At 39.6% G+C, this 13,240-nt stretch overlaps 1 protein-coding gene across 11 annotated transcripts in view; it reads left to right on the top strand.

The window, feature by feature from the left end:
• Positions 1 to 13,240, top strand: part of EYA2 (EYA transcriptional coactivator and phosphatase 2) — a 105,270-nt gene that overhangs the window by 45,607 nt on the left and 46,423 nt on the right. For 8 of the 11 annotated variants that reach the window (XM_052788604.1, XM_052788624.1, XM_052788597.1 and 5 more), the window contains 3 exons: positions 3,817 to 3,865; positions 4,477 to 4,619; positions 7,510 to 7,626. In XM_052788604.1, the coding sequence (XP_052644564.1) occupies positions 3,817 to 3,865; positions 4,477 to 4,619; positions 7,510 to 7,626 (309 nt within the window). Of the gene's footprint in view, positions 1 to 3,794; positions 3,866 to 4,476; positions 4,620 to 7,509; positions 7,627 to 13,240 lie in introns of those variants that run through there. The other 3 variants (XM_052788658.1, XM_052788646.1, XM_052788651.1) reach the window with 3 other exon arrangements.

Genomic DNA, 13,240 nt, shown 5'->3' with positions numbered 1-13,240 from the left:
ACTGCCAGAGCTTTTAATGCAATAAATGCACACAAATGTATGCTCTGTATTACACACAGAGTTTTAATTTTAGCAAGTCTAGTTGCAGTACTTACTTCAGTAGATGTCCACGTAGATGTCTGGCCTGCTATTTTCATGGGTGCTTATCATGAGATGTGCACTTGAAAATTATACTGATATAATTGCACATTTTGTGTGTAGTCCTACACTTCTGGGTAGAAACACGTGTAGGTATAACTTGCCTTTTTTTGGCAATGACAGTGGCATATTGCATATTCATACACAGTAAACTCCCACTTGGCATTCTTGGCAAATGTATTTACTCTGTACTTACCTCTTTCAAAAATAAAAAATTTGAAGATGTAATATTTTTCAAATAGAAAAGAAATTAATCTTATGCTCAAACTGTCTGTTTTGCTGTTTTTCAAATGTAAAGGCATTACGAATTAAATGAATTAAAATAAAAAAAAATTTATTTCTTCAATGCAGTTCTGTTTGGTAATGAGGAACAGTGTGACAGAAATGGTATAGTTTTTGTTTTCACAATCTAAAAATCTAATTTTCTAAAATGTTTTCTTTCAGGTAAGTCAAAGCAAATTTTTCATAGTGAGTTTGAAGGTGAGTCAGCTTCGGATTTAAAAACAATCTTTATATCTGTATGTGTAAATGAATATGTACATTTGTATAACACTATCCTTTGTCAATATTTAAATTTTTAATTTTTTTTTTTAAACTAAACCTCTCTGCCTCTTGCTTGGGAAATAGGTTACTGCTACCCACATTTTATAGGTAGAGGAACTAAGGTAGGGTTGCTGGTGGGTTTTACTTTTCTAAGGTGTTTCAGGGTTGTAAAAGCGTGAAGAAGGAGTCCTTATGATTCTGTTTCTGTCAGTGATTAGAGTGATTCTGTTAGCAATTAGGGCTGTATAGGTTTCACAGTCCCTCCCCGGCACACTCTCCTCCTGCCTGAGCTGTCCTTTGCAAACTGATCAGTGCACAGAGCAGCTAGTGTCTGCAGGGGACCCTGGAGGAGGACCAAGGGGGTCGTAGCTGTGATATTTGCTTTCTGCGGTGTTTTGGGGGTATACTCAGCCAGAGGGAAAGCTCTGGCAGAACTGGGGGAAAACTTAGGAGAGGTGGGATCAAAAAGGGCACGAGCCTTGAATTTGTTGTGGAGGAGGGTGCAATGAGAGGGATATGGCACAGGAAAGCACTTTGGAGGATGAAGAGCGAAGAGTGGGTGATGAAAGTGTGTTTGATCACAGTGGCTCTATTTGGGTGAGTTTGTTCTGTTTCTTCTTCATACCCAGAGATGAGAGGAAGGGGGTGGAACAGGTGTTCAGCATGATGCTAAGAAAGATATTAGAGTCCAGTGCATAGGCTTGTGGAGAGATGGCTCTTGGGGTCTGTTGCTGCACAGATAGATGTACCCAAGATGCGTTTTTCTCTTAATAATAAGCAGCAGTGTCGATGCAGTCGTGGCCAGCTTGCTCTGAAACCTGTTCCCCCCAGTCATCAGTGCCTTTGTTACCAGAGCCACCTTCCCTAAAGCAAAAATGCTGCAGTGGCACTGCTCTGATATTGCACATGGAACAGTTGGGAGACTCTTAAAGGTAAGTATGGGGCAAGAAAGCGGTCGCAGTCAGCTTGCAGGCACTCGGCTGGGTGGCAGGTTTCTGGGGAGAGAGCCGAGAGGCTGGGGAACATTACTAAAAAAAGGCTGTTTGCTCTCAGATTCAGAAAAGAGTTCAGTAAACACCTAAGAACAGACACCTTTATTTTCACATTTTTTAAATCTATTCTAACCTCATGTGTAGCTCCTATTAAACAACTGCAATTATCCTGGAGAAGAGAGAAAGGAGTACATGGATATTATTATTTTTATTTATTTATTTTGAATAAAGTTATCTCTCAAGATTTCCAAGTTTGTGAAAAAAGGGCCTCCTTTTTGAAGAAAGTGTGTGGTTTAGATGTTTCCATCTTTTAATCGAATGTTTTTGTTTCCTAGGAAATTCAGCTCAGTCTTTTTAAGCTCAGTATTACGTTTCCTAGGAATTTTAGAATTTCATTATTATTATTTTTATATACAGCAAACATTATAAAAATTAACATTCTAAAAAAAAGAATCATATCTAGTAATTAATATTTTTAGTTAGAACTCATGCACCTCCATGGGGGGCTTTCCATAAACAAGTGAACAAAGATAAAAATGCATTTTTTAATGAAATTTATTTTTAAAAGTTATCAGATTAAATGGCTGTGGTTTTTAAAAATGCTTTGGTGTAATCTCCATGTTATAATGTAAAATGATAAAGCCATGTAAAACATTGTGAAAAAGGGTTGTGTAGGAAAGAACAATTTCAAACGAGTTAAATCAGGTAGAATGAACATTTCATATGTGAGCATGTCAGATCTTTTTGGACATTCTCTCCATGTTTATGGCATAACAAGTTACTCAAACCCATAGGACTATTTGCATGTATTTAGACCTTATATGTACTTGCATAATTCATTAAATAAAACATGGTTTAAATGTTTAATTCACCAACTTACAAACGGCTGGATAAATGAAGTGGTGCTGTTTTGGACAACTTTATACTGAAGATAATCCGGCAACAGCATTGCGGGTACATCCCTGTTGACGCATGGGGCAGCACTGCAGATGTGTCCTGCCTGGTGGTAGCAATGTGCAGGCATCAGGGACACTGCAGGAATCTCCCTTTCCACCCAGCATGTGCACCTGCAGTTGAGAGATCATCTTCTGCATGAGATTGGGTGATATTTCCTATTACCTGTAGCAAATTACACTACAGATGCCAGCCGCCAGCGTGGAGGGTGGTGGTGCTGCCGTTAGCAGACAGCGTGATGTTTTCCCTGCATGGAGAAGCTGTGTGCAATTAGTCTGGCGTTTTCATCGATGCAGCAAGCAGATAGAGAGGCTGAATCTGTTGTGCTTAATGTCATTATTGATGATTGTGAGGGTGTTTGGGCATTTATAGTACTGTAATAACATCTAACAGCTCCAGCCAGGAACTGAGAAGCAAAATTTGGATGGCATTATGGAGGCAACCTGCATAATATTCATGGTGGCATTTAGGTGTGATGTTTTCAGTACAACTTTCAGGCAACTTGCAGGTTTTTGGATTTTTTGAAATTTAATTAATTAAACCTAAATCTTATCTCTAAATAAAGATGGTGGCAAGCATTTCTTTGGTAGTGTTGCAGGACACAACTGTTTGGTACATTGGAAGGCATCCTGCACGTAACCTGTGTGATACATTTTCTACTGGTTTAATAGTTTGATTGCTGGCAGGTCAATAAGGTAGGTTATAGTTAAAAAATTCAATAGTGAGGGGATTTACAATGTTGTATTTTTAATATTTATTTTGATTTGATATATTTTAATGAACATTAAAGAAAGTGAGTCATGGTCTAGGAGAGTACCAAAAAAAGCAAAAGGGCAAAAAGTGCAGTGAGCTTAAATCACTTCAGTAATCATAGTAGTTGCTTTTATAGCCTTTAGCATATGAGTCATCCCACCAGAGCCCAGCTTCATGATTGATATCAGTCCCATGAGAAGAAGAAACTGGTAGCTCAATCAATCAGTATCACCCTCAGTTAAAAACTAAATCTATATTTGTTGTTAAGTGGAGAATAACTTTCTTACCTACTTCAGTTTGTGGAGATTGGCTAAGAGCAAAGTCTTCTAATTCCTGTATATTTTTCTCAACCCAGCAGTGGTAAAAACAGTGATATCAGCTTGGCCATAGAACAGAACATGATGAAAATCTAAGATCCTTCAATTTTGTTTTCCAGGCAGCAGCAAAGCAGCACCACAGTGTCCTCTCCATCTGTACTCCAGAAAGTGAGTGCTCGTGCCAAGTGCTGTAATTTAAAAAACTGTTTTGCTGAACAGCCATTTTGTGCAGTCTTCTGTCACCTTAAAAAGCATTCACCTTAAGCCCATCCACCTGTTCCCCTGCACAACTCTGGCCCAATGAAGTAACTGGTTCTTAATCTTGTTAGATACGGAGTGAAAGAAGGTTTGAGGTACTGTGCATTGTACTTTCATACCCCTGGATAAACCAAACCTATCAGTTTGAATATTGTTGTGTTTATGAGTGACCACAGAGGAATATGTTGAAATGTCAGAGGTTTCCCATGACACTCGCTTCTTTGGCAAACTTAAAATGAAACATGAAAAATCAGAGTGTTGATTTTATTTTTTTAACGTGCATATTTTGCACAGTTTAAAGTTCCCATGCATTTAGGTAGCTTAATCTAATAGCTCATATCAGGAGCTGTATACAGAAACAAAGTTTTGTCCCAGTCTAGTCAGTTCTGAGTTCCCAAAATATTCACCATCATACTTTGTTTGTTATTTTATCAAAATGTGTAGAAGTGTTCTACCTGTGCTCTAGAAGATCATGTACAGTAACTATTGCCTTAGACCTTCTGTTTTCTTGTTCTGAATAGACATTATCCCCATATAGTGACAATCCCATCTTTCCCAACAATGGCAACATATGGACAGACTCAGTACAGCACGGGAATCCAGCAGGCTGCTGCATACACTGCCTATCCTCCTCCAGGGCAGCCCTATGGCATACCCTCCTACAGTGAGTACTCTGATGTCATGTTACCTTTGAGGACATCGTCCTCTTGCTCCTAGAAAAATACATTTGAAGTCTTACGCTTTAGAATGAAAGGTCATTTCTGTTGTGGTAATGTTCTCTTCCTAGGCTTAGAGGAAAATCTGACTTGGTTAAAAATGTTAGAATTACTTTGAACTGTCTATCAGCTCTTGATATCCTGGGTTATGATCTTACAAACTAGGTAAGTTTGGAGCCAGTCAGTAGTAAGATATGAGACAGCATGAGAAACTCAGGTTCAGTAGGATGTGCCACTTAGGAGTAGTAGCTGATGAGTGTTCCTATGACTCACTGCCAAGACAAAGTCTCTTGCTGTAAATATGATATTTGGGTAAACTACACTTTGCCTTCCTTGATTCTTCTTGGAGTTTCAATGATACAAGCTACTTTAAGAAAAACTTTTTGTATATTATTACAGAAGAACCAAGATACAGAGCAGAATAAAGCATGGGTGAAATGATACAGACTACTTTGGTTTTGGAAGATGGTTTGTATTTAAATGGACAGTTGTTAGCTGTAGGTGCTAACCTACAGCTTTCCAACCCCAGTCAGCTTTGTTCCCTGCTTTCCTGCACAGCCTTGCCAGCAGCTGTGGGGAGATGGTGCTAGGCAGGAGCAGCTGGGAGATTCAGGCAGGAGACTAATTAAACCAGCACTCCTGACAGAGGAATGCCTGGTAAACCAAGTGTTAAGAGTGTCCTCAAGCTCTGCATGGAAATACTGAGCTCTTGAGGGAGCTGAGAAGTTCTTTCCACTCCTAAAGACCACAGAGATATTGCTCTTGCCTAGGTACAGCTCTTTAACAGAAAGCATTGGGCTCCTTATTCCCAGCTGATCCTGTGAGTGCTGTGCCTTGCAGCATTAAAATGGCTTCATGGTTCTGTTTCCGCTCCTGTTTTCTCTTGTGCTTTTAAACACCTTTGTTTGCTTGGCAAATACAGTATCTCTTCCCAATAAGAAGCTTTTATACAGCCATTGACAAGGCTTTTACTGAAGGGAAATTCAGTGCAGTGGTCTGGAAGGCCAGGGAAATGGGCTTGGCAGAGCCAAAGCTCTATGAGGATGATGAGAGGAATGTTTTGAGACCCTTTCCTGGAGCTACTTGTGTGTTTGCATCAGCTGGCTGATTTCCAAGGCAAATTGAACAGTTGTCCTATTAGAGCAGGTGAAAGTAGAGCCATTTGCTACTGCCTAGAGTCTTTAGGGCATACATGTGTCAGGCCCATATGCTGCTTATAAATCCTGCAGATGACCTCTTAGCATCCTTGAGTAGTGATTTCCCTCCCCCAGCCCACATACCCTCTCTAAGATACTCAGCACAGCATATGAAAAGCTCCACCTGGCTGACAACCAAGAACAATGAAGCAGTATTGGTTTTAGGCACAAAAATAAAACTCGGCCAGTTTCTAGACAAAACAGAACATTGTGTGGAAATTAATTTGGTGCTAAGTTATTTTGCTGTCTGACAACAATTTTGAGACTTCCAAAAAGGCCCATTCGCTGAAGATTAATTGTAGCTGGGGTAGGTTGAATGCTCACATGCGGAGTGCTGATGTAATTGAAAAGCATGGGATGTTACGAAAAGCGGCTTCTCTGCACACACTTGCAAATACCTTCACTTCCTCAGCAGAAATGGAGCCGGACGCTTGCACTGACACATGTTCATTCACTGTCCAAATAAACTTCCTGCGTTTCACAATGCAGCATTGTCGTCTTGTTGCTAACTTGTACTCAAATTGCATTGCAGCTATTCTCACCTGAAGCTAAAAGAAGTGATTTTTATTAGAGAAAACATTATCTGGGAGAACTTATTCCCAGCCAGAGCAAATGCACACTTGTTGCTTTTAAGAGTCATCAAGCTAGAAAACAGTGTGTTTGGTGAAAGGCATGTGAATTCAACCTGTCTTTTGGCAAGTTTGCTTACAAGTGCTAAAAGATGACAACAGCCTGGGAAGTGCGTAAATCCAAGTCCAGAACATCAACAGGGTCTTTGTTTAGTCCCAGCACTCAGGGTGTGTCCAATGGCCATTTTTTGTTTTGTGCAAATAGGCATGCAAAGGAGGGGAAGGATCATGCCCAAAGGCTTCATAATAAGACGCACCTTTCAGCTGTTTGTTTTAATAATACAGCTGTATGATCTCGGCAGCATCTCAGAATAAAATATCAACTCCTTTCTCTACCAGCAAAGGTTTCATCTTGCAATGTTTAATTCAGCTATTGCTTTTCCCCCTGTAAATTATCAGTTTAATTGACTGATTTTAGTAATGAAAAGATTTTTTTGGCTTCAGGGCTTACCTGTTGTTCCCAAACTGTATGTTATATCTAACTGAATAGATGATAACCCTCCTGTATGACTTGCCAATAAATATTTTGCTACCAAAGCTGAAAATATAATGCAAGTAAAAGATAACCCTGTTGAGAACAGAAGCCTTGGGGTTATTTCGCTGAAGGTCCTGTTGCTTTGTTAATCATTGCTTGCATCTGATAACTGTTCAGAAAGTTCATGAGCCAATGAGTTTGTTGAATTCTAGACCAAAACTATTTGTTCAGAAATTGTTTTGAAAACAGTATTATTCATTGTTGTTTATCCATCTTAGCAAAAGTTCATTCGGGTATGGATACAGGATGTAGCTGACTCAAGTATTATTTATGATTAATTTACTTGACTCTATTATTGGTTATTAGACCTGGTTGGGTAATTTAGATAATTAAAAAAAAAAAAAAAGCATAGGGAAAAAAGAGTTTATTGGGTTAAAATCTACCTGAAAAATTGTTAGTTCCTAAACTTGCTTTTTTTTATACCTTCATATGACAAACACTCATGTTCTGCTCTTGGTTCCTACTATATGCCCCAAAGGCATTAAAACAGAGGACAGCCTGAGCCATTCCCCAGGACAGAGTGGGTTTCTTAGCTATGGATCCAGCTTCAGTACCCCGACTGCTGGACAAGCACCGTACACGTACCAGATGCATGGTGAGTACAGCTTGGTGCCTTGCAGGGTGTGCTGTGAGAAGTCAGAATCCTATACCTCCATATTAGACCAATTCTTCTTTTGCAATTACAATGAAAAGCTTAGGTATAGGCAGCCAGGATAGGGAAAGAGGTAAGTCTTCGTAGATCTGTTTTGCTCATCAAGGCATTAATTTCTGGCTGAGGTACTAGATTTAGCACTAGTATACCCTAGCAAATCTTCACATATGATCAATATAAGTTTTGCCTTTCTGCAGAAACTATGTTTTCTTTTTTTTTATTAATTTTGTGACTGTGTACCTGGGGTTGTTGTGTTAGTGTGAATTCCTAGATTCTGAGTGGACGCAAAACAAAGGTGGTTTTACGCTTTGTACAAACAGTACTGTTAGTATTATGCTTCTGCCCTGTGCTGTCCTGAACAAACTGGTCTGAGGTTAAACTGCTGTATATTCTCTCCACTAATTTTTTTTTTTTTAAAAGCTGATACCTTGATACTAAAAATTTTTTTTTACTGTTAAGACATAACTGATACCTGCTAAGATACATCTGCCTGTTTTAAATCCCAAAGTACCAACATCATTAATTACCTGCAGACTACTGAGGTAAGGTTCAGAAGAGCAGAGCTGAAACCAGCTGTTTTTTCCTCAGGGTTACTGGGCTAGGATTTAGTAAGGTTACAATAACTGTGTTATTGTTGTCAGAATAATAATTGATTATAAAATAATGAATTGGATTCCCTTAAGGCTTCAAAGACAGTGCGTTGTGCTTGTAGCTTTATAACACTTTATTTCGTTGTACAACCAGGAATGTACTTTTATGTCTAAAAATAAAACTTAAAGTTCCTTTCTGGTAATTCCGTTTGAGAAGCTGTATGAAAAACCAACTCTCAGGAGATTGAATGTTGACTTACCAACTCCAAGAAAGTTATGAAAGGGTTTAAATCTGAATTGCCAAGAAGTGTAAATTAAATGAAAATCGTGGAATTTCATTTGTGATTCCCTTTAGCCGATTTCTAGCATGGTATTTGATTTCTTTGAGCATTTTGGTGCTGTTGGTCAGAAACCTGAACTGCATATGGCAGGTTTTCATTATTTGGCTGGTATTCCGTATGCTTTTTCCTTCAGTGTGTACTATTCCTGATCTTTGTGAATTATGTTGATGTGTATTTATTTATTTTCCTGGGACTTGCTGAGTCATTAAGCATGAGTTGGAGGAGGAGTACTGAAATTTGGATGTACTCTGTGTAATCTGAATTTAAAAACACCTGTCCAGGCAATACTGCAAAGAATGATGATAAATTCTAACAAAACAATAGCAGATGAGAGGAACCATAACATAACCATTTCAGCTTGATCAGTCATTTTACATATAAGAATAATGAGTATATTCTGAGAAACAGATAATGTCCTTAAAATATCACTCTATCTCTGTGCCTTTACCTTGAGTCCCCTGGGAGTGCAGTTTCATTCCTCACCTGTAGGCCTCATGTTCTGAGTCCACTTTGGTGTTTGTAATTGAACTTGACTAGTAAAAAGTAAAGATTAGATTTTGTCTTCTGCTAAAGCTCAGCACACCTGCATTTGAAAGTGCCTTGCATTGACCATGAATTGCCATGAGTGTGTGAACTGAGCCAAGCGTTAAAAAAAACATTTCCAAGAGATCAAAATGCAAATATTCTTGCTGTTTCTTAGCAAATATCTTCATTACTGTCAAAGATGTGACAGTAGCACAAATTAACATAGCTCAAGTAGTTTAAAATTGTCCAATTCAGGTGCTTGTGAATGGGAAGAGTCAGGAAGCCCATCAGCCATGCAGGCTAAACGTGCTGTACCCTTTCCTGCTGTGGCTACGCATATCCAGACTTGCTAGTTTAAAAAGCAGCTCAGGTACAACTGCAGCAGCCCTCCTGGCAGCAGTGCTAGTCCTTCTGTACCACAGATGCATGAGCTCTCTGAGAGGCTGTTTCACTGGAGGAAAAAAGTCACTCCAAGGGGACTGACTTCGCTGAAGGGAAGGGGAATGCACACGAGGACAAAGCTCTGCCTTGGCATTGTCCTTCCCTCAGAGATCTTCCAAGGGCTGGAAAACTGAAGAGGAATTGCATGGCTTTCCCAAGTTTTTGTAGAAGCCATAGAAGGGGAGAAAGATCAAGTCTCTCACTTTGCTTCTAGGCAAAATGCCCTTTTGTGTCATTACACTTAGCTATTCCCCTTGCAAAGCTGTTTCTGTCAGTTCTCTTAATTCTGCTCAACCCTGAGTGTGGAAGGTGGACAGACACATCCACTTTGATTTTAAGTCTAAGAGCAAATAAAATCCTAAACAGTTATGAAAACTGGGAAACAAGGTAAAATCCGTTTTATTGTAGAAGTTATTTAAGAAAGCTGAAGACTGAAAGATGACCCTCTGCTGAGACTTCACGTGCTAGTTTTGTCAGAGCACATATCCCTAACACTAAGGTCGTTTTTGTGGCTTGAATGCCTCATGGGATATGCTGGTGACACCTGGGTTGAATGTGACACAAAAAAATAAAAAACCCCTGTAGCCTAAGGTGGTTTTTTTGTCACCTTGAATCCTACAAGTTTCACCTGTCCTACTCCTAACAGGAATTCAGTTTTTGGCTTCTATTTTGCTCCTTGAACATACCAATCTTGTCTTGAGATTGTGTTACGCTGTCAGCAGTGCAAGTCCTCTCTTTTTAGTAAAACTGTGGCTTGCAGTTTCCAGCAGTTGTAGGTACTGGAGCGTCACAGCTTCATTGATAGGCTGAAGTGCTGGGCCTGTGCTCTCCTGGAGCAATAGCAATCATGCTGTGTCCTGACTAATTGCTATATGATTAGATACTGATGGATTTAACACCACTGTTGACAAATTACTGGCGTTTTCTTTTGCTGCCTTGGAAGATCAGTGTATTATTCCTGTCTAGGTTTCTGTCATTTTTTTGTTTCCCCAGAACACAGCTTCCACATGTGCTTTGTGTTAGCTGAGCTGTTTGAGAAGGCAAACTCTTGACTTACTTGGGATTGAAGTTTTTAAGATGGCCCCTTTGTTCAATGAAGAGATTTAGACAAGCAAATTTTGTGCATCAGCACTTGAAAATGTTACACATGCAAACAATAGTGACACAACCATGTGTTGTACCAAAACAGGCTGGGAGGAATTTAATGCATATGTGTATGAGCATGAATGTGCCCAAAGTGCTTTGAGGTAATGTTCCCTAGGGCGATGCTGTGGTATTAGGTGAAATCACTTCTTTTCAGATTTTTATGCCAGAAAGATCATTTCAGCCAGCTCACTAAGCCTTTAATGCAAAAGAAAACAGAGGAAAACAGTTTCTGCAAGTGGCAGGTGCTTACTCCAAGGCAAAGGGAGCAGGAGTAAATGTGTCTTCCTGTTGTAAACAAATATTTCCACCCTTCTCCTTGCTCATTAGAGGAACAGTCTGAAGCTCCCCGACCCTATGGTTTATTTACCTTGCTGAGTGCTAGTGAAAGGTTTGAGTGAGAAGCCAGGAGCCTTCCTGTGCTGAGTGCTACCGAGGAATGTGTGCTCAGTGCTTTCCCACGCCACAGCACTTGGGGGTGGGGAGGTGATCGCTCTGTCTCCCTAATGCGAGCAAGCAACTCTCCATGCCACCCAGCTCCAGGACCATTGAGACATTTGCCAAGTTCACTTCAGTCCTTTTGGTCATCCCGTTGCTGACCCAGGCAAGGACTCTGGGTGATGGGCTAAACCAGCTGAAAAGGACAAATTTTTATTTAAATATTTTTATAAAATCAAATTTCAGGGGGACTTTAAGAGTCAAGCTCTTAGCCCCCACTTCAAGGACAAAATGTTTATTGCACCATGCTGAAAGAGGGATCTTGAAGAGGGTGACATGCAGGGGATCAGCAAGGAAAGGTATCTCCAGGAGTGTGTGCTGCTCAGTTTTGTATTTTAAAGTGTGAGGAACAAATTATTTTCTTAAGCTAATCTCTGCAAGTATTGTAAGATGGTAGTAGCTCAACTACTTAAGTGAAATAACTTTGGTATTGTTTGCCTCCATCGAGAACCAGCTCCCAGAGCAATGTAGTGAAGTCATCTGCAGGAGGGTGGGGGTGGTCAGACTGTGAATCTTGAGCAGACTGTGCAGCCTATGTGATTCCTCCTCACTGTCCCCTCATTTATGAGTTACACGGTCCAGCCAGCAAATAGGTACCCATTGTAGGTGTGTTACTCCAATCACCAAGGAATAAATGACCGAAGTGACAAATACGTTGTCTCACAGGGCTCTAGGACAAATGTTCTCCTTCAGTAAGTGCCAACATAGTTGGTGCTGGTTTGTTTCCTCTCCTGTTTCTTTGGTACCAGCACTAACTCTGGCTGGGATACACGTTTCAGATTGCAGCCTCACCTCCCTGATGGCTGTTGTCAGTAACATGGTACTTCTGAAGCCGAAGTCTGCTCTCTCTTAAGGCTGTTTGTTGTCACTACAAACACAGACGATGCAGGTGTAATGGGGTAGCATTCAGCTTTTCATCTTTGACTCCAATTATCAACTGTATCCTGGTCTTGAGCGAGAACAGAATCCACTAAAAAGCAAGAATGAGGGTAGAACATTCTTTTGGTCATTAAGTGGTAAAGAAAAAACCTATTTTGCAGCCAGCCAGAAGGGGAAATCTATTTTCATGCTTCCCTAGCATGAAAATAAATGAAGTGTGGGAGGGTTTATAAGCCAAATGGCTAATGCAATATGTCACACACATATATAGATATAAAAGATGAGATTGGCAAGTTCCATAGCTCATAAAAATGACATGAAACTATATCACAAAGGTACTATAGATTGAAATAATTATTTTAATTGCCATGTAACAATGGCTATGATAGTATATTGTCAGACTTTGAGTAACATTCAAATAGACTGAAATCTGGTATTCACTTATTTACTCTGAAGGAGTGACATTTTCTTTTTAACCAGTGCTGTATACACTTTTGTTTCATGTCATTATTGTATTTACAAAATTAATTTGTTTCATAATGAAGCGAAGATATTTGAAATATGCTTGTGGCCAATCTGGGGTTGCCACTCGGTTTTAGAGTCATGAATTGGAAGAGGAGGTAACAGCTTGCATTAGATTTTTGTCTTTAAAGTGATAAATTTGTAATGCTGGTAAATAAATGTTGCTTCAAGGACTATGCCATTTCTTAATCAATCCTCATGTAAGTGTACGATTACAGCACTAAATCCCCAAACAACATCCTAGGCAAGATATTAGAAGTATATTGTGCTTTTTAGCACACAGTTTTCTAAGTTTACATTTTCTGACAATTAGCAGTTCAGTGATTTCTTCAGACTTTTGGTAAAATTATTATTCAATGATAGAAATTGAACATAAGACACACAGATTATATTCAACTTCTGCCCCAAAGAGCTTATCATCTTAACTGGCAGTTGAGGAAACTGCTTGTTGTTGCTGAGGGTGGGGGAGAAATCTTTGGAATATAAGAAACTTATCATTTAATAAGCTATGTAAAATACAAAGAGAAAACTGTGCCAGCACATTAGCTAACAGAAAACCATCAGCTATGCAGAGAGAGCAATAGCAGCCAGCTTACAGAGCATTTCCTGTGGTTGCGT

This window comes from Harpia harpyja, chromosome 1, assembly GCF_026419915.1.
Source record: "Harpia harpyja isolate bHarHar1 chromosome 1, bHarHar1 primary haplotype, whole genome shotgun sequence".
NCBI classification, from domain to species: Eukaryota; Metazoa; Chordata; class Aves; order Accipitriformes; family Accipitridae; genus Harpia; species Harpia harpyja.
The sequence above is the reverse complement of the archived record's forward strand: the minus strand, read 5'-3'. Positions and strand labels throughout refer to the sequence as shown.